This window comes from Trachypithecus francoisi, unplaced genomic scaffold, assembly GCF_009764315.1.
Source record: "Trachypithecus francoisi isolate TF-2019V2 unplaced genomic scaffold, Tfra_2.0 Lachesis_group12, whole genome shotgun sequence".
Classification (NCBI taxonomy): domain Eukaryota; kingdom Metazoa; phylum Chordata; class Mammalia; order Primates; family Cercopithecidae; genus Trachypithecus; species Trachypithecus francoisi.
Genome location: NW_022681457.1, coordinates 993,872 through 1,013,154, shown reverse-complemented (window position 1 = coordinate 1,013,154; position 19,283 = coordinate 993,872). Strand labels below are relative to the sequence as shown.

At 52.5% G+C, this 19,283-nt stretch overlaps 1 protein-coding gene across 2 annotated transcripts; it reads left to right on the top strand.

Annotated features, from left to right (window-relative positions):
- Positions 1–5,690: 5,690 nt before the first annotated feature.
- Positions 5,691–17,908, top strand: GPR4 (G protein-coupled receptor 4). Of its 2 annotated transcripts, none has more exons than XM_033223693.1 (2): positions 5,691–6,040; positions 15,863–17,908. In XM_033223693.1, the coding sequence occupies exon 2, from the start codon at positions 16,690–16,692 to the stop codon at positions 17,776–17,778; it is 1,089 nt and encodes a 362-aa protein (XP_033079584.1). In that variant the 5' UTR covers positions 5,691–6,040; positions 15,863–16,689; the 3' UTR covers positions 17,779–17,908. The 2 variants fall into 2 exon arrangements, with proteins under 2 accessions (XP_033079584.1, XP_033079585.1); XM_033223694.1 differs by lacking the exon at positions 5,691–6,040 and adding an exon at positions 8,390–8,777.
- The last annotated feature ends 1,375 nt before the right edge of the window (positions 17,909–19,283 follow it).

The following is a 19,283-nucleotide window of genomic DNA, read 5'->3' as shown; positions in this document are numbered from 1 at the left end:
GTCCCAGCTATCCGGAGGCTGAGGCAGGAGAATTCCTTGAACCTGGGAGGCAGAGGTTGCCGTGAGCCGAGATCACACCACTGCACTCCAGTCTGGGTAACAGAGTGAGACTCTGTCTCAAGAAAATTAAAATAACATAAAATGAAACTTTTTTTTTTTTTGAGATGGTGTCTTGCTCTGTCTCCCAGGGTGGGGTGCAGTGCCATGATCTCAGTTCACTGCAACTTCTGCCTCTCAGGTTCAAGTGATTCTTCTGCCTCAGCCTCCTGAGTAGCTGGGAACACAGGTGATTGCCCCAACACCTGGCAAATTTTTGTATTTTTTTCTTTTTTTTTTTCTTTTAGACAGAGTCTCACTCTGTCACCCAGGCTGGAGTGCAGTGGTGCGATCTCGGCTCTCTGCAAGGTCTGCTTCCTGGGTTCACGCCATTCTCCTGCCTCAGCCTCCGAAGTAGCTGAGACTACAGGCGCCCGCCACCTCGCCCGGCTAATTTTGTTTTGTATTTTTAGACGAGGTTTCACTGTGTTAGTCAAGATGGTCTTGATCTCCTGACCTCGTGATCTGCCCACCTCGGCCTCCCAAAATGCTGGGATTACAAGCGCAAGCCACCATGCCCAGCCTGTGTTTTTTAATAAAGAGTTTTCACCATGTTGGCCAGGTCGGTCTCGAACTGACCTCAGGTGATCTGCCCGCCTTAGCCTCCCAGGGTGCTGGGAATACAGGTATGAGCCACCATACCCGGGCTGATCCTTCACTTTTTTTTTTTTTTTTTTTGAGACGGAGTCTTGCTCTGCCACCCAGGCTGGAGTGCAGTGGCCGGATCTCAGCTCACTGCAAGCTCCGCCTCCCGGGTTTATGCCATTCTCCTGTCTCAGCCTCCGGAGTAGCTGGGACTACAGGCGCCCGCCACGTCGCCCGGCTAGTTTTTTGTATTTTTAGTAGAGACGGGGTTTCACCGTGTTAGCCAGGATGGTCTCGATCTCCTGACCTCGTGATCCGCCCGTCTCGGCCTCCCAAAGTGCTGGGATTACAGGCTTGAGCCACCGCGCCCGGCCTGATCCTTCACTTTTTTTAAAGCCAACACCCTCTACAGTCACATTGTCTTATGCACCAGCCATTTGAACCCTCCCTTTCTGAACTTGTCCACTGCGGAACTCCTATTCAGCCAGCAGTGACCAGAGCTATGATGGAGATAGGACACCAGCCCCAGTGAGACCCAAGCCATCACAACCCTTAAGGCAGAAGGGACAGGGAGGGAATTTGTTACCCATCTCCAGGGACAGGCAGAGTTCCCAGAGGAGCTATGGTTCAGAGGAGGAGGCCACGGCCACTGTGGGACTAAGGGAAGCAGTAAGGGGCCCAGGAAGTGCATGTACCCTGACCTCTCTCCACCGACCCCGTGGATGGAGTTTGCACTAGCCTTATCCTATCACCCTTAGGTCTAGAAGACAGTTTTCTGCCGCTCTTGGGTCAAAGCCTCTTCTCCTCCTCCCTTCACTCCCTACCTTTCATCCCTTCACTACCTACCTTTCATCACTTCCCCATTGCCCAGGTTCTGGGAAAGTGGCCCAGCGCTGCGAAAGCGGCCCTTTCATTGGGAATCCGGGTGCTCTTTTGACCCCTCGTGGCCAGACTTGGACCTGCATGGAAAAATGCACCAAGAAAGTTCTGCTGGAAAAGTGCTGGTGATTCTCCACGTGACCCTCCTCCACCGCAGGGTCACTCTCAGCCTTCCCTCCCTGGCTGGGGGCCCTGGGAGAACGTCATGTGCAAACTCTATCCGCAGGGTCGGTGGAGAGAGGTCAGAGTATTTGCTTCCTGGGCCCCTCCCTGCATCCTGCACTCACAGTGGCTGTGGTTCCCCTCCTCTGAGCCGCAGCTCCTCTGGGAACTCGAGCAGTCCCTGGAGACAGTAATAGATTCCCTCCCTGTCCCTTCTGCCCTAGGCTGGCGATGGCTTCGTGCCCACTTCGGCTGGTCCCCTGGTGCCACCCCATCCTTTGTGGCTTTCTCCACTCTGCCCATCCCTCCATAAACTGCCCATAAACGCTCCCAGTTAAACTTGGGACTGGCCACTTGCTTCCCTCCAGGACCCTGATCAAGTCTCAGCATAAATTTAGGGTAAGCCAGAGAGAGAAGGGGACTGTAAGCCCACCAATGAACATTCAGAATTTATCTTTTTATTATTATTATTTTTTGAGTCATTCTCACTCTGTTGCCCAGGCTGGAGTGCAATGGCACGATCTTGGCTCACTGCAACCTCCACCTCCCAGGTTCAAGTGATTCTCCTGCCTCAGCCTGCCGAGTAGCTGGGATTACAGGCACGTGCCACCATGCTGGACTAATTTTGTATTTTTAGTAGAGATGGGATTTCTTCATGTTGGTCAGGCTAGTCTCGAACTCCTGACCTCAGGTGATCCACCTGCCTTGGCCTTCCAAAGTGTTGGGATTACAGGCATGATCCACTGCACCCGGACTATTTATTTATTTATTGAGACGGAGTCTTGCTTTGTCGCTCAGGCTAGAGTGCAATGGCGCGATCTTGGCTCACTGCAACTTCCACCTCCTGGGTTCAAGCAATTCTCCTGCCTCAGCCTCCCAAGTAGCTGGGATTACTGGCATCCACCACCACACCCAACTAATTTTTATATTTCTACTGGAGACGGGGTTTTGCCATGTTGGCCAGTCTGGTTTGAACTCCTCAACTCAAGTGATCTGCCCACCTCAGCCTCCCAAAGTGCTGGGATTACAGATGTGAGCCAGTGCACCTGGCCAATATCCTGAGTCTTGATTTGGGTGTTTAATTACATGGTGTATCCAATTTTCAGGATTCCTTATATTGTTCCCTTAAGATCTGAACATTTAAATTAAATTTTTTGAGACTAATTGTTAATTAAATGTAATTTTTAATTACATTTATATTTTAATCACGGTTAATTTTTAATTTTTTTTTTTTTTTGTAGAGATGGGGGTCTCACTTTGTTGTCCAGGCTGGTCTCAAACTCCTGGGATCAAGTGATCCTCCCACCTCGGCCTCCCAAAGTGCTGGGATTATAAGCATGAGCCGCAGAGCTTGACTGCCCTTTTTTCCCTCTGTGTTTCCCAGGCTGTAGTGCAGTGGTGCGATCATGGCTTACTGCAATCTCTGCCTCCTGGGCTCAGGTGATCCTACCACCTTGGCCTGCGCAGTAGCTGGGACCACAGGCACGCACCACCACCCAGCTGGCTAGTTAAATTTTTTTTCTGTAGAGACAGAGTCTTGCTATGTTGCCCAGGTTGATCTCAAACTCCTGGCTTCAAGTGATCCCCCTGCTTTGGCCTCCTAAAGTGATGGGATTACAGGCATGAACCACCATACCTGGCCTACATTTTAATTTTAATTTAAAAATAAACAAAAAAGAGCCAGGCACGATGGCTCACACCTGTAATCCCAGCACTTTGGGAGGCCAAGGCATGCTGATCACTTGAGGTCAGGAGTTCGAGACCAACCTGGCCAACATGGTGAAAACCTGTCTCTACCAAAAACACAAAAATTAGCCAGGTGTGGTGGCACGCACCTGTAGTCCCAGCTACTCGGGAGGCTGAGGCAGGATAATCACTTGAACCTGGGAGGTGGAGGTTGCAGTGAGCCGTGATGGCACAATGGCACTCCAGCCTGGGGGACAGAGCAAGACTCTGTCTCAAAAAAACAAAAAACAAGCTGGGCACCATGGCTCATGCCTGTAATTCCAGCACTTTGGGAGGCCGAGGTGGGCAGATCACCTGAGGTCAGGAGTTCGAGACCAGCCTGGTCAACATGGTGAAACCCTGTCTCTACTAAAAAAAAAAAAAAAAAAAAAAAAGCTGGGTGTGGTGGTACATGCTGATATTCCCAGCTACCAGAGGCTGAGACAGGAGAATCACTTGTACCTGGGAGGAGGAGGTTGCAGGGAGCTGAGATCATGTCCTTGCACTCCAGCCTGGGCACAGCAAGACTGTCTCAAAAAAAAAAAAAAAATCAAACCCCGACAGGTATCATTTTTTAGTGTTGTATGCCACGTCTATCTGCGGTCCCTTTACCAATAATGAATTCTCATGATTAGTTTATGAAAGATGTAATGTCAAAAATAAAAATAAGCTAATGTTTTAGGAGCACTTATCATTCATTTGTTCACTCCCTGAAAACAGTGTATTTTTTTCTTTTTTTTTTTCTTTGAGATAGAGTCTTGCTCTGTTGCCCAGGCTGGAGTGCAGTGGCGTGATCTCAGCTCACTGCAAGCTCCACCTCCTGGCTTCTTGCCATTCTCCTGCCTCGGCCTCTGGAGTAGCTGGGACTACAGGTGCCCACCACCACACCCGGCTAATATTTTTGTATTTTTAGTAGAGACGGGGTTTCACTGTGTTAGCCAGGATGGTCTCGATCTCCTGACCTCGTGATCTGCCTGCCTTAGCCTCCCAAAGTGCTGGGATTACAGGCGTGAGCCACCGTGCCCAGCCCGAAAACAATGTATTTCACACCTGTCACCTGCCCAGCTGTCTTGTAGGCAACAGACATGCAACAGTAAACAAGCCAGACACAAAAATGACACTCCTCCTAGTAGGAAGGCAGACAACTAGAAAAAAATAAGGGAGACAGAGAATGTCACCTTCCCCAAAGGGTAGGGGGAAAGTGAGGCAGAGAAAGATGGGGAGTGTTGAGGTTTGACTGGCATATTTTACAGACTTGATAGCATTGACACAATGAAATGAAACCCCCACGAGAAAAGGACCATGATGACCAGCCTCGGTGGCTCAGTCTTATAATCCCAGCACTTTGGGAGGCCAAAGCAGGAGGATGGCTTGAGCCCAGGAGTTTGAGACCAGCCTAGACATAGTGAGACCCCTGTCTGTAGAAAAAATTTTTAAAAAATTGGCCAGCTGTGGTGGCGCATGCCTGTGGTCCCAGCAACTCAGGAGGCTGAGGTGGGAGGATCACTTGAGCCTGGAAGGTTGAGGCTGCAGGGAACCATGATAGTGCCATTGCATTCCAGACTGGGCAACAGAGTGAAACTCTGTCTCAAAGAAAAAAAGACGTCGGGCACGGTGGCTCACACCTGTAATCCCAACACTTTTTGGAGGCTGAGGTGGGCAGATAGCTTGAGCTTAGGAGTTTGAGACCAACCTGGCCAGCATGGTGAAACCCCATCTCTATTAAAAATACAAAAATTAGCTGGGCATGGTGGTGCACGCCTGTAATCCCAGCTACTCGGGAGGCCAAGGCAGGAGAATTGCTTGAACCTGGGAGATGGAGATTGCAGTGAGCCAAGATTGTGCCACTGCACTCCAGTCTGGGCAACACAGCATGACTCCTTCTCGAAAGAAAGAAAAGAAAGAAAAAAGAAAAGCAAAGAAAAGAAAAGAAGGAAGGCAGCAAGCAGGCACCATGAGTGACCACCTTGATTCAAAGAGGAAACTGGGGCACAGAGATGTCACTAGCCTGAGGTCTGACCAAGAGGCAGGCTGGAAGTGCAACCCTAGAGCTCCTTCTAGGGGTGGCCCTGACTTTGGAGTTGGGGACCTAACAGAACCCTTTATTCTCCCCCTCCTAGCGGTGGAAGATGCAGCAGGTTAATGGCCAGAAGATGAATGACTGAGGCCTGGGGTCTCTAAGGGAGGAAACGGCTCAACTCAGGGAAGGTCAGTAGCGGGGGCCTCCTCTTCCCATAGCTGAGGGCCTGATAAAGTTGGGGGTGTGTGGTTCGAGAGAGGAGACCTTACAGCTGGGGACTTGGAAGGACTAGGGGGTGTTCCAGCAGCAGATGAGCCTCACCGGGGGCTGGAGGCGTTGAATGGGGTGAAGTCTGAAAGGGGTTAAGGGGCAGCGGCAGTGGTGGGGTTAATGGGGGCGGGCCTGGCCGGGGCGGGGCCTCGGCTGACGGCTCAGGCCCGGGGGCCGGGAGGAGTAGCCGCTGTTCTGCCCCGCGGGGGCATCCGCTGGGTCCCCGCGCCGTCGTTCAGACCGGAGACCCGGACGCAGCCGAGAGAGGTGCCACGGCCCGCCCCGTCCAGTCGCCGCGCGCAGGTAAGTGCCGGGCCCTCCTCGGCCCCCGCGATGCTGCGAGGTCTCACTAGGTTGCCCTGTTCGCGGCGGGACCGCTCCTCCCCGCCCCTTCGGGGGCTGCCTCAGTCTCCCGCGCCGTCTCGGTGCCCGCCCCCTCTGTTGCTCTCCCTGGCTCTGCGTCTGTCTCCAACTCCCGTCTGATGTCTCTGTGTCTGTGGTCCCTCTGCCTCTGGACGTGTCTTTCTTTCTGTGTCTCTGGATGTCTCTGTCAGTTTCTTGATCTCTGCCTCTCCAGTCTCCGTCTGTCTCTGTCTGTCTCTGTCTCTCTGTTTCTGGGTCCCACCTCCCTCTGCCCCTGCCTCTGCCTCTCCCCCATCTGTTGTGGGACCTCTGTGGATGTCTTTGCCTCCATCTCCATCTCTCCCCGTCTCTGTGTATCTCTTTGCTCTCTCCCTTCATGTCTCTCCATCTCTCTCTCTATTGCCCTGTCTCTGTCTCTCCATCTCTTATAACCCTGTTTTGGCACCTTCTGCTCTGTCTTCTCTCCTTCCAAATCCTCCGCATCCCGGAACTTTCCTCTGGACTGGGAAGCTGCTTGGGAGTCGGGTAGAGGGCAGGAGGCTTGTGACCTGGGGCAGGAGGACTCTAAGTGACACCATGACCCCAGCGCCCTCTTCCCGGAGCCACCCCACTGCCCCTGAAGTCGCACCCACCCCGCCCGCCAATTTCAGGAATTCCTGGCTGGGGGGTGAGCTTCCTCCCCTACTTCCTCTCTTCCAGGATTTGGCTGGGTCACCCTTAACTCTTTCCTGCTTCCGCCTCACTCTCCCCCCTGGAACTGGACAACCCCTCCTCCCAAACTAGGCTGAGGAACAACTCTAGAATGTCTGGGAGGCATCGGTTGTGGGATGTGTGTGTGCGCACTCAGGCTAGATGTGCATTGGGGAATTTGTTTGGGGCAGAAGTGGAGAAGATGGGGCCACACTCGCCAGTGCCCCCTCCAGAGCCCATCATCAGCCCCCCTCCTCCTGAACCCACCAAGGGGGCACCCGCCCCTAGATCTGTCTCTGTAGATGAACTTGACTTCAGGTTTGGGGTGAGGATGAGGAGGTTTTCTTTTCTGGGGGAATCCCAGCTGAAGAGGATGAGAGACCCATGGGGGCCCCTGGAACCCTGGGAATCATATGATCAAGAACCTTGAACATGAATATCTTTTAATGGAAGGGCTCAGATGGAAGAAGGATCAGAGGGGAGGCCTGGAAATTCCAGATCCTTCCAATCAAAGGTCCTGGGGATACTGGAGTCCTTCAATCCAAAAAGAGGAGTGTTGAAATCTTGGTACATTTCAGTGATGGCAGCTGAGAGTTGGAAAGGGTTTGCAGAGCCACCTAGGCCAACTCCCCCTGCCCCCATTTTATAGATGGAGAAACTGAGGCCCAACAGCAGAAGTCCCCACAGTGAGTCAGTGCCAGGCTAGAGGGTTGGGACCCCAGTTTTCAACCAAAGCCCAAATCTGGAGAGCTGGCTGCTTCTCCTACCGCTAAGCTGGATTAATTTGGGGAAAGAGGTCTTCTCAATGAGGAGAGAGAGATGCCAGGGTGAGTGGAAATGGCTGGAATCCAGAAGGGAGGGTTTTAGAAGCAGAGGAGAGAAAATATTTCTAAAACCATGGTGGTGGGGAGGGAGAGGGGCAAGAGTTGGTTTGGGTGGAAGGGGTGGAGTTTCGGGAAGAGAAGGAGGGAGGTGGAGGGGAACTGGGATTAACTCCAGCTTCAGTCTCCTGACCCTCCGCCTGGAGCCCACCGTTCCCTCGGGGACAGGGCCTATAATTTGGTTTGTGTCTAGACAAATAATAACTCAGCTGGTGTGAGCGGGGAGGGCTGAGGCTAGGCCCACTAGGGAAAGGGTAGAGAGGCGGCCTGGATATCTCATGTCACCCCCAGGTGGTGAGAATTTAGGAGTCAGGTGGAGGTGGTGACTAACACGCCCCTCTCTTTCCTCTGTGAATCCATAGTTTCTTAGAATTCTGCACAATCTTAGAAATTAGGCTGCTGGAATGTTCAAAAGCAGGCGAGAGAAGGGGGGAAAGGAACGGAAGTGGGGCTCACCGTATTTAGTGTACGTTCCCATTTCTGTAAAAGAGAAAAGGGAAATACGTATTCCTGTTTGCTGGGGAAAGATAAAAATCACTGACGGTTTAATAATAGATTATGAAAGTCATAGAATGCTTAAAAAAATCATAACATGTTCTAACAATAGAACTTTCAAATCTTGGAATGTGACACTCCTAGAATATTGGAAACTTAGGGTAGGTACTTACAAAGCCACGATGTAATAAATAGAATGAAAGAAGAGTAACGCTCTAGAATGTTATAATAGAACATTCAACTGCGAAGTGAACTAAGGATAGAACCTGAAGATTGCAGAACCGTAGGGACTTAGAACGTCAGCGAGACAGTCTAAGGACTGGTGTCCCTAATGAGCAGTGTGGGCGTGGGGGACACAGAGACCCCCTCGGTTGAAACGGGGATACTGAGGTGCAGTGGGGCGGTTAGGGTGGCCCGATTGCCCCCTGGTTTCCACCGGCCGCCAGGGCACCAGGTGGGGAGCGAGGACCGGTGATCACATTTCGTCCCTAATGAGCAGACCGGAGCTGGCTGGTCCCCTGGGGCTGCTGGGGGAAGGCGGGGGAGCAGGAGCCCACAGAGGAGGAAAAGGGGGAGGTGAGATAGCCCTGGTGGCATCGGGGACAAGGCCGGTGAGTGAGCTGAGGGGTGCTGGGGGATGTCGGGGGCTGTAGCACTTCTCCCTCTTGTCCTGGAAATCCTCCAAGTTTTTCAGCTTTGCTGGGTTTTGGGGTGGCTGTCAGGATGCAGCCGCCGAGGCTGCTAAAGTGGGGCAGGGGGCTGGGTCTTCCTAGTCTTTCCTGTCCCACTATCGCTCCACTCTTGGGTATATTTCTCTTCCCCCCAACCCTCTGGAAGGGGCCAGCAGGGACCCAAGAAGTGGGGGCCTGTGGGACAGACAAGGGGAGCTTCTTGTGGACTGTGGGGTTTGGGGGTTCACCCCCTCAACAGAGCCTAAGTAAGGGGCAGAACTTAGAACCAGAGAGGGTCCTGGAAGGGGAACGGGGTTATGGGGAGCAGGTGATGGAAGGTCGCTTGCTTTCTTTGTGGGGAGAAGGTCATACCTTCCAGTAGGTTCTCAGAGGGGCCAGAGATGCTCGGAAAGACTTGAGAAAAATTACAGAAGTTCAGAGAATGAAGAGAAAAACCTCAGTGGAAGGGAAGCTGTTTAGTTAAGAGCGACAGGAGGTGTGCCCAGTCTTGAGACATCAAGTGACTTAGACAACTGCCTTGCTACCGCGGGCCTTGGTTTCCCCATCTGTACCAGGAAGGGGTCAAAAATAGCCTCGCACCCCCAGCTGTCACATATACGTCGGCTGCACTGTGGCATTCTAAGAGTCTGACGTTCCATGTTGACTTTTGGGGTTTCCACGTTGGGCAGATCTCACGTGGGGAAGAAGAGAGGGCTGTCTGGGCACCCCTCCCCCCATGTCCACCGTCCCCAAGATGCCAGCAGGTTGGGGAGGAGGGGTGGGAGGAAGGAGTGGTGAGAGCTAGACCGGTTCCCCCTCGAGGAAATTAGCAATGGGAAGTGTATTTCCTCCGCTGGCTGGCGGAAATGTTTCCTGCCATGGTCCCCCAGTTAGGTCAGCAGAGCCCTGAGGGTTGACAGAAAGTAGGGCAAAGGGGACTTCTAGCCCTCGGTGGGTGCCTCCTGCCATGAAGAACTGGTTCATTTCTTGTCTCAACCCCCTAGTCCCGGGGGAATAATGATTGTTCAAATCCTGCACGTTATGGAGCTGATATCACATTCTTGCAAGGACGTTCCAGTCTGTCATGTGATGAGTATAAAGGCTGTGCCCCCTTTTACAGAAGGGGAAACTGAGGCTCCTAGAGACGTAATTCTCTAAATGTCACAGGAGGAAGGGAGAGACTAGGGGCAGAGAGATGGGGAGACAGAGGGCAGAGGAGACGGGAGGGAGATATTTTGAGTGACTTGGTCTGGGTGGCAGGTTTCTAATGGAAGGGAGGGACTGGATCGCACTGTTCCAGCCCAGAGTACGCCCCCACCCATTCCATCTCCACAGGATCCACAAGCTTCTGTCCAGGAGTCTGAGGCAAGGGAGGCAGCTCAGCCGCTGAGGACCCCACAGGGGGCAGGAATTACTGAGCAGGACTCAGCCCTGACCTTTCAAAGTCAATTAAGAAGCGGATAGATCCTGCCCTTTCTAACTCTCCCCTGTCCACCTCTTCCCCTGGGAACTGACTCCTCCCCCTCCCTTCCCCCTCCTCCCCATGCCCTTGTTTGAGCCTGGGGTGGGGTGGGGCAGCCTCATGGGCAGAGAATATGTTTTTACTCCCTGCCTCTGGCCTCTACAAAGCTTCTGGAATGGTTTCTGCCATTGGCAAATGGCTCCGTGCTCCCTGACCATGACCTTGGTAATTTATTGAGCACCTACTGTATGCTGGGCCTGTCCTGGGTGCTAGGGATACAACAGTCAACAAGACACACAGAGTCTCTGCCCTCCTGGAATACATATTCTAGACAGTCAGACACAAACAAGACACAAGGTGATGTGAGGAGAGGGTCCTGGGGCAGGGGAGATTCGGGGACTGAGTGGAGAGGCACTCCCAAGGAAGTGAAGGAGGGAACGGAGCTACTCAGGCTATCTGAAGAAAGAGGAGTGGCTCACATCTATAATCCTAGCACTTTGAGAGGCCAAGGTGGGTGGATCACTTGAGGCCAGGAGTTCGAGACCAGCCTGGCTAACATGGTAAAACCCCATCTCTACTAAAAACACAAAAATTAGCTGGGCATGGTGGTGCACACCTGTAATCCCAGCTACTCAAGAGGCCAAGGCAGGAGAATCACTTGAACTCAGGTGGCAGAGGTTGCAGTGAGCCGAGATGGTGCCACTGCGTTCCAGCCTGGGCAACAGAGGAAGACTCTGTTTCCAAAAAAAAAAGCATTCCAGATGGAGAGTATGGTAAATGTGCAAAGGTTTGAGGCTGGAAAGAAGGTCAGTGGCCTTGAGCCTGCTGAGGCAGGAAGGAGAGGTGGGTGAGATGGCTAGGCTGCCCCAGCAGGTCAGACAGAGCCTTGTGACTCCAGATGAGGAGTCTAGATTTTACCCCAAGTCCATTTAGAAGCCACTGGAGGGTTTCAAGCAGGGAAGTAACAAGAACTAGGCCAGGTGCGGTGGCTCATGCCTGTAATCCCAGCAAGGCAGGAAGATCATTTGAGCCCAGGAGTTGTAGACTGGCTTGGGCAACATGGGGAAACCCCATCTCTATAAAAAATAGAAAAATTTGCCAGGTGTGGTGGCACACACCTGTAGCCCCAGCTACTTAGGAGCCTGAGGTAGGAGGACCACTTGAGCTCATGAAGTCAAGACTGCAATGAGTGAAGATTGCAACACTGCATGACAGAGTGAGACCCTGTCTCAAAAAAAAAAAAAGAAAAAGAAAGAAAGAGCTGATTTTCATGTTAGAAAGATCTTGGCTGGGCACAGTGGCTCACACCTGTAATCCCAGCACTTTGGGAGGCCAACACGGGTGGATTACCTGAGTTGGGAGTTGGAGACCAGCCTGACCAACATGGAGAAACCCTGTCTGTACTAAAAATACAAAATTAGCTCAGCGTGGTGGCTCATGCCTGTAATCCCACCTACTCTGGAGGAAGGGGCAGGAAAATCACCTGAACCCGGGAGGCAGAGGTTGCGGTGAGCCAAGATCAGGCCATTGCACTCCAGCCTGGGTGACAAGAGCAAAACTTCGTCTCAAAAAAAAAAAAAGAAAAGATCTTTCTGGCTGCCATATGGGAAGTGATTTGAAGGAAGTCAGGGTAGCAGCCCAGAAAAGCAAGGTAATGCTACTGCAATGATCCCAGCGAGCGATGGCGCTGACACTGACACAGAGTGGACAGTGGCAGGTGTTTGAGAGAGACACACACAGATTCAGGAAGCACTGGGGAGGTGGAGCCGAGAGGACTTTGCCATGGAAAGATGCTCTGGCATCTGGGAGGCTCCCATGGACCTCCTTCCTTCCCCTCTGTGGTGCTCGGTTTCCTCATCTGTCAATAGACTTCACCTTAAACTCCACTTTAAAAATGTTTTAAGGCCAGGTGTGGTGGCTCACGCCTGTAATCCCAGCACTTTGGGAGGCCGAGGCGGGTGGATCACGAGGTCAGGAGATCGAGACCATCCTGGCTAACAAGGTGAAATCCCGTCTCTACTAAAAATACAAAAAATTAGCCAGGCATGGTGGCGGGCGCCTGTAATCCCAGCTACTCAGGAGGCTGAGGCAGGAGAATGGCGTGAACCCAGGAGGCAGAGCTTTCAGTGAGCCGAGATCGCACCACTGCACTCCAGCCTGGGCAGCTGAGCGAGACTCCATCTCAAAAAAAAAAAAAAAAAATGTTTTAAAAGTGCATCCTGGGGATTCTTCAGAGGTGGCCACTCCCCCCCACCTCGTTTCACCAGAGCAGCTAGCAGCTCACCCTTTTCACTGTTTTAGATTGGTTTCTGGTTAAGATCTTGTTGGAAAAAAAAAAAAAAACAGACTTCACATCCAAAATAACTAAATCAAATGACCCCTGGATGGAATGGCTCCTGAAGCTGCCTGTGACTCTGGACTTAGCTCCGCTTCTCTCTGGGGTTGATGACAGGGGCTTGGTCCATGAATATCCTTTACCCTGTGTGTGCAGATCTTCCCAGAACAAAGTGGGTGGCAGGCTCAAGGTTCTCACTCAGGAAAATTGGGGGGTGGAAGGGCAGAGACAGTGAAGGGAGTGGTCCCTGAGGGAGGAGACTGCTGGCGCTAACCCCAGGGCTTCCCCAGGCTCCCTGACCTTGACTGTTCCCAGCAACTCCTGACTCTCCCCTTTCCCTTACTCTTCTGCAGCTTTGGTTCCCAGTCCCCACTGGCAGCCCAGGACCCTTTTCTGTCCAGTTATTCTTTTTTTTTTTTTTTGTGAGATGGAGTTCGCTCTTGTTGCCCAGGCTGCAGTGCAATGGCACCATCTCAGCACACTGCAACCTCCGCCTCCCAGGTTCAAGCAATTCTCCCACCTCCGCCTCCCAAGTAGCTGGGATTACAGGCATGCGCCACCACACCTGGCTAATTCTGTATTTTTAGTAGAGACAAGGCTTCTCCATGTTTCCATGTTGCTCAGGCTGGTCCTGAACTCCCGACCTCAGGTAATCTGCCTGCCTTGGCCTCCCAAAGGGCTGGGATTACAAGTGTGAGCCACCGTGCCAGGCCTTCTTTTTTTTTTTGAGATGGAGTCTCTTGTCTCCCAGGCTGGAGTGCAGTGGTGCTAGCTCACTGCAACCTCTACCTCCTGGGCTCAAGCAATCCTCTCACCTCAGCGTCCCAAGTAGCTGGGATTACAAGCACGTGCCACCACACCCAGCTAGTTTTTGTATTTTTAGTAGAGACAGGGTTTCACTATGTTGGCCAGGCTGGTCTCGAACTCCTGACCTCAGGCGATCCTCCTGCCTTGGCCTCCCAAAGTGCTGGGATTACAGACATGAGCCACTGTATCTGGCTAGTCCAGTTATTCTGGGGTGGAAACTGAAGCACAGGCTGGAGACGAGGACTGAGAGCGGCAATGGCCGCACTCTAGACATCAGGACCTTGGACAGGTCTCGGAACAGCTCTGTGCCTCAGTTTGTCAAAGAGGAAGAACAACTACTTTCCTCATAGGAGTCCTGAAAATTTCAGTGAAGTAATATCCATAAATCGGCCAGGCATGGTGGCTCACTGCTGTAATCCTAGCACTTTGGGAGGCCAAGGTGGGAGGATCTCTCTTTTCATTTTTTTTTTTTTTTTGAGATGGAGTCTGACTCTGTCACCCAGGCTGGAGTGCAATGGTGTGATCTCGGTTCACTGCAACCTCCACCTCCCCCAGGCTCAAATGATTCTTCTGCCTCAGCCTACCAAGTAGCTGGGACTACAGGTGCGTGCCACCATGTTTAGCTAATTTTTGTATTTTTAGTAGAGATGGGGGTTTCACCATTTTGGCCAGGATGGTTTCGATCTCTTGACCTCATGATCCACTCGCCTCGGCCTCCCAAAGTGCTGGGATTACAGGGGAGGGTCTCTTGAGCTCAGGAGTTCGAGGCCTGCCTGGGCAACACAGGAAGACCTCCATCTATACTATGGTGGTGCATGCCTGTGTTCCCAGCTACTTGGGAGGCTGAGGCAGGAGGATCACTGGGAGCCCAGAAAGTCGAGGCTGCTGTGAGCTGTGATCATGCTATTGCATTCTAGTCTGGACAAAAGAGCAAGACCCTGTCTCAAAAAATAAATAAATAAAAAGAAATAATATGCGTAAAAATGCCTGGAATGGGATCTGCTATGTAGTAGGGCTCGATTGACGTTTGCTGTTATTATCCTTGTTGACAAGAATGGGATTCCTGGGTAAGGAGTGGGAGGCTGGCCCCAGCCCTGGTCCTATTGCTTCCATGCTGTGCATCCTTAGGGAGGTGACTTAGCCTCTCTGGACCCCTTCTCTCTGTCTGTGACATGATAGAGTCAGACTAGTCTGGCATTTCCTGAAGCATGATGTGATACCTGTGCCAGTTTTACAGGGCTTCTGCAAGAAAGTGCTAAAATCTGAAATCTCTTTCTTTTTCTTTTTTTTTTTTTTGAGATGGAGTCTCGCTCTATCGCCGGGGCTGGAGTGCAGTGGCCGGATCTCAGCTCACTGCAAGCTCCGCCTCCCGGGTTCCCGCCATTCTCCTGCCTCAGCCTCCAGAGTAGCTGGGACTACAGGCGCCTGCCACCTCGCCCAGCTAGTTTTTTGTATTTTTTTAGTAGAGACGGGGTTTCACCGTGTTAGCCAGGATGGTCTCGATCTCCTGACCTCGTGATCCGCCCGTCTCAGCCTCCCAAAGTGCTGGGATTACAGGCTTGAGCCACCGCGCCTGGCCTCTCTTTCTTTCTTTCTTTTTCTTTTTTTCTTTCTTTTTTTTTTTTTGACAGAGTTTCACTCTTTTGCCCAGGCTGGAGTGCAGTGGCATGATCTCGGCTCACTGCAACCTCCGCCTTTTGGTTTCAAGCAGTTCTTCTGCCTCAGCCTCCTGAGTAGCTGGGATTACAGGCACACACAACCACACCTGGCTAACTTTTGTATTTTTAGTGGAGACAGGGTTTCACCATGTTGGCCAGGCTGGTCTTGAACTCCTGACCTCGTGATCCACCCGCCTCAGCCTCCCAAAGTGCTGGGATTACAGGTGTGAGCCACTGCACCCAACCTTTTTTTTTTTTTTTTTTTTGAGACAGGGTCTCATTCTGTTGCCCAAGCTGGAGTGCAGTGGTACGACTATAGCTCACTGCAGCCTGAATCCCCTGGGATCAAGTGATCCTCCTACCTCAGCCTCCCCAGTAGCTGAGACTACAGGTAAGCACCACCACGTCTGGCTAATATTTTTATTTTTCCTTTTTGTAGAGACTGGGTCTCACTGTGTTGCCCAGGCTGGTCTTGAACTCCTAGGCTCAAGCGATCCTCCCACCTCAGCCTCTCAAAGTGTTGAGATTACAGGCGTGAGCCACTGTGCCTGGCCTGAGTTGAGTATTCTAACATCCATCAGGGGAAAAATATGCCTGACACCTCAAATCTGTGTTCTCAGAGAGTGGTTGCTTAGGGTGGGGCTCAAGTAGGCATTGTTGGGGTGTCCACTCTCTGCAGTCCACAGCAATTATGGTGAGGAGTGTGGGGAGAAGAAGGTCAGAGTGTCCGTGACTCCCTCACTGTTGTCCTCTCTCCCAACAGGCACTGCAAAGTCAGCGGTGAACTGACTTCATCCCAATCTCTCAGCCCCCACCAGGACCAATCTGGAGTCCCTCCCCTGCCCCCATTCAAATTTCCCCTGTCCCCAAACTCATCTCTGATCTAGACCTTACTCACTTGCTTCCTGTTTCCTAAGACTCCTTCCTGCAGTCCCCAGACTGAGCCTTTTGTCTTTGTCCACCCTGAGCCAGACACCTCCTTTTCCAGAACCTTCTCCTTACTAGTGACCTTGTCTCTGTTTCTTTCTGGGGTCCTAGGAAATGCCACCACTCCCACTCGCATTGCCTGGACTTTTCGACACTCCCTAACTGCCCTGTGTCCTATCTCAACACTGTCTCATGTATTTCCTGTGTCTTCTAGAACATACCCCCGCCATTATTACTTCAGTATGGCTACACATACTTCCTAACTGCCCTGCAAACATCTCCTTCTCACTGTTGCCCAGCAATGCTTTCATCCCCTCCATAAACACTCCCCAAGACCAATTTTTGTGTCACCCCTATACTCCCTCATTGACACCGATTAACTCTATACATAACCTCCTTGACAAACCACTTTAGTAATCTCATCATCCTCCAGACTTCCTTCCTGTCATAATTCCATCCCTCCTCCAACTTTTCCCTCTCAAGCTCTGCCCTTCCCAGCCCAGCCCAGCCTACCCAACCTCAACTCTTCCCTGTAGACTACATCCCACCATGTTCCCCTGAGCCTCCAAGGAAGGGGCTCGGGGGCCCCATGGCCTCCCGCTCCCCGTGGCCCCACAGCCCCCGTGGGCCAGGGGAAGCGCCCCAGAAGCCGAAGTGCCCACCATGGGCAACCACACGTGGGAGGGCTGCCACGTGGACTCACTTGTGGACCACCTCTTTCCGCCATCCCTCTACATCTTCGTCATCGGCGTGGGGCTGCCCACCAACTGCCTGGCTCTGTGGGCGGCCTACCGCCAGGTGCAACAGCGCAACGAGCTGGGCGTCTACCTGATGAACCTCAGCATCGCCGACCTGCTGTACATCTGCACCCTGCCGCTGTGGGTCGACTACTTCCTGCACCATGACAACTGGATCCACGGCCCCGGGTCCTGCAAGCTCTTCGGGTTCATCTTCTACACCAACATCTACATCAGCATCGCCTTCCTGTGCTGCATCTCGGTGGACCGCTACCTGGCCGTGGCCCACCCACTCCGCTTCACCCGCCTGCGCCGCGTCAAGACCGCCGTGGCCGTGAGCTCCGTGGTCTGGGCCACCGAGCTGGGCGCCAACTCGGCGCCCCTGTTCCATGACGAGCTCTTCCGAGACCGCTACAATCACACCTTCTGCTTTGAGAAGTTCCCCATGGAGGGCTGGGTGGCCTGGATGAACCTCTATCGGGTCTTCGTGGGTTTCCTCTTCCCGTGGGCGCTCATGCTGCTGTCGTACCGGGGCATCCTGCGTGCAGTGCGAGGCAGCGTGTCCACCGAGCGCCAGGAGAAGGCCAAGATCAAGCGGCTGGCCCTCAGCCTCATCGCCATTGTGCTGGTCTGCTTTGCGCCCTATCACGTGCTCTTGCTGTCCCGCAGCGCCATCTACCTGGGCCGCCCCTGGGACTGCGGCTTTGAGGAGCGTGTCTTTTCTGCATACCACAGCTCACTGGCTTTCACCAGCCTCAACTGTGTGGCGGACCCCATCCTCTACTGTCTGGTCAACGAGGGTGCCCGCAGCGACGTCGCCAAGGCTCTGCACAACCTGCTCCGCTTTCTGGCCAGCGACAAGCCCCAGGAGATGGCCAACGCCTCACTCACCCTGGAGACCCCACTCACCTCCAAGAGGAACAGCACAGCCAAGGCCATGACTGGCGGCTGGGCGGCCACTCCGCCCTCCCAGGGGGACCAGGTGCAGCTGAAGATGCTGCCACCAGCACAGTGAACCCTGCGTGGCACAGAACCCCCAGTTTTCCCCTCTCATCCCAGTCCCTTCTCTCCTGGTCTGGTGTATGCAAATTGTATGGAAAAAGGGCTGTGTTAATATAAGAATACAAGAACTTAGGAAGAGTGAGGTTGGTGTGTCGCTGGTCAACCTTTGTGCTCCCAGATGCCATCACAGTTTGGCAGTTGTGGAAGGCCTCCTGGAGGAGGAGATGAGTAAATATTTTTTTTAGAGACAGGGTCTCGCTGTGTTGCCCAGGTTGGAGTGCAGTAGTGCAATCGTGGCTCACTGCAGCTTCCACCTCCTGGGCTCCAGAGATCCACATCAGCCTCCCAAGTAGCTGGGACCACAAATGTGCGCCACCATGCCTGGCTAATTTTTGTACTTTTTGTAGAGACTGAGTCTCACTATGTTTCCCAGGCTGATCTTGAACTCCTGGGCTCAAGAGATCCTCCTGCCTTGGCCTTCCAAAGTGCTCGGAGTAGAGATGTGAGCCACCATGTCTGGCCAGATAAATTAAGTCAAACATTTGGTTTCCAGAAAATAAAGACAAATAGAGAAGGTTAGATTTTTTCTTTCCAACAAGTGGATAAAAGTCTGTGACTCCGGGAGAAAGTGGAAGGAGAAACACAGCGGATATAGAGTCATTATGTTTGTAAAGCCCCTGGTCATACAGGGGAGAGAACGTAAGACAGCAATTCTCAGTTTCTGGATAAACAGCGATCTCCAAGTCAGGACTGAGGATGAAGAGGGAGAATGTCAGAACTCAAGTGAAGGGCAATCAGAGCAGAATGCCTGGAGGAGTGATGCAGGAAGGTTTGGGAAGAAGGTTTGGGACAAGAGGAAAGGGTATTTATTTTATTTTATTTTATCTTATTTTTTGAGATGGAGTCTCGCTCTGTCGCCCAGGCTGGAGTGCAGTGGTGCGATCTCAGCTCACTGCAAGCACCGCCTCCCAGGTTCACACCATTCTCCTGCCTCAGCCTCCTGAGTAGCTGGGACTACAGGTGCCCGCCACCATGCCCAGCTAATTTTTTTGTATTTTTAGTAGAAACGTGGTTTCACCATGTTAGCCAGGATGGTCTCGATCTCCTGACGTCATGATCCACCTGCCTCGGCCTCCCAAAGTGCTGGGATTACAAGCGTGAGTCACTGCGCCCGGCTACGTATTTATTCATTCATTCAACAGAGGTTTATGTAGCGCACTGTGCTGGGTGGGGCTGGGATACAGCAATGACTGAGGCAGCCTGGCCTTGCCTTCACAGGGCTCGCCATACACAAGTAAATAAAAAATATGTAATGTTTGGAATTGCTAAATGTGAAGGGGACATTTTTCTGTGTAAGGCCAGTTGAGGGGATAGAGGATGACTTGGAGTCTGATCTAAATAAGGAGGGCAGAGGAGGGCTTGTTGCAGTGGCTTTCCAGCCAAGACTTGAAGGATGTGCGGCACTCAGCCCTGTGGCTGTCGTGGGAAGAGCATTTCAGGCAGAGGGAACTGCAGGTG

Coding starts and splice junctions, on each gene's coding strand:
- GPR4 (XM_033223693.1), top strand. CDS start 16,690: ATGGGCAACCACACGTGGGAGGGCTGCCACGTGGACTCACTTGTGGAC.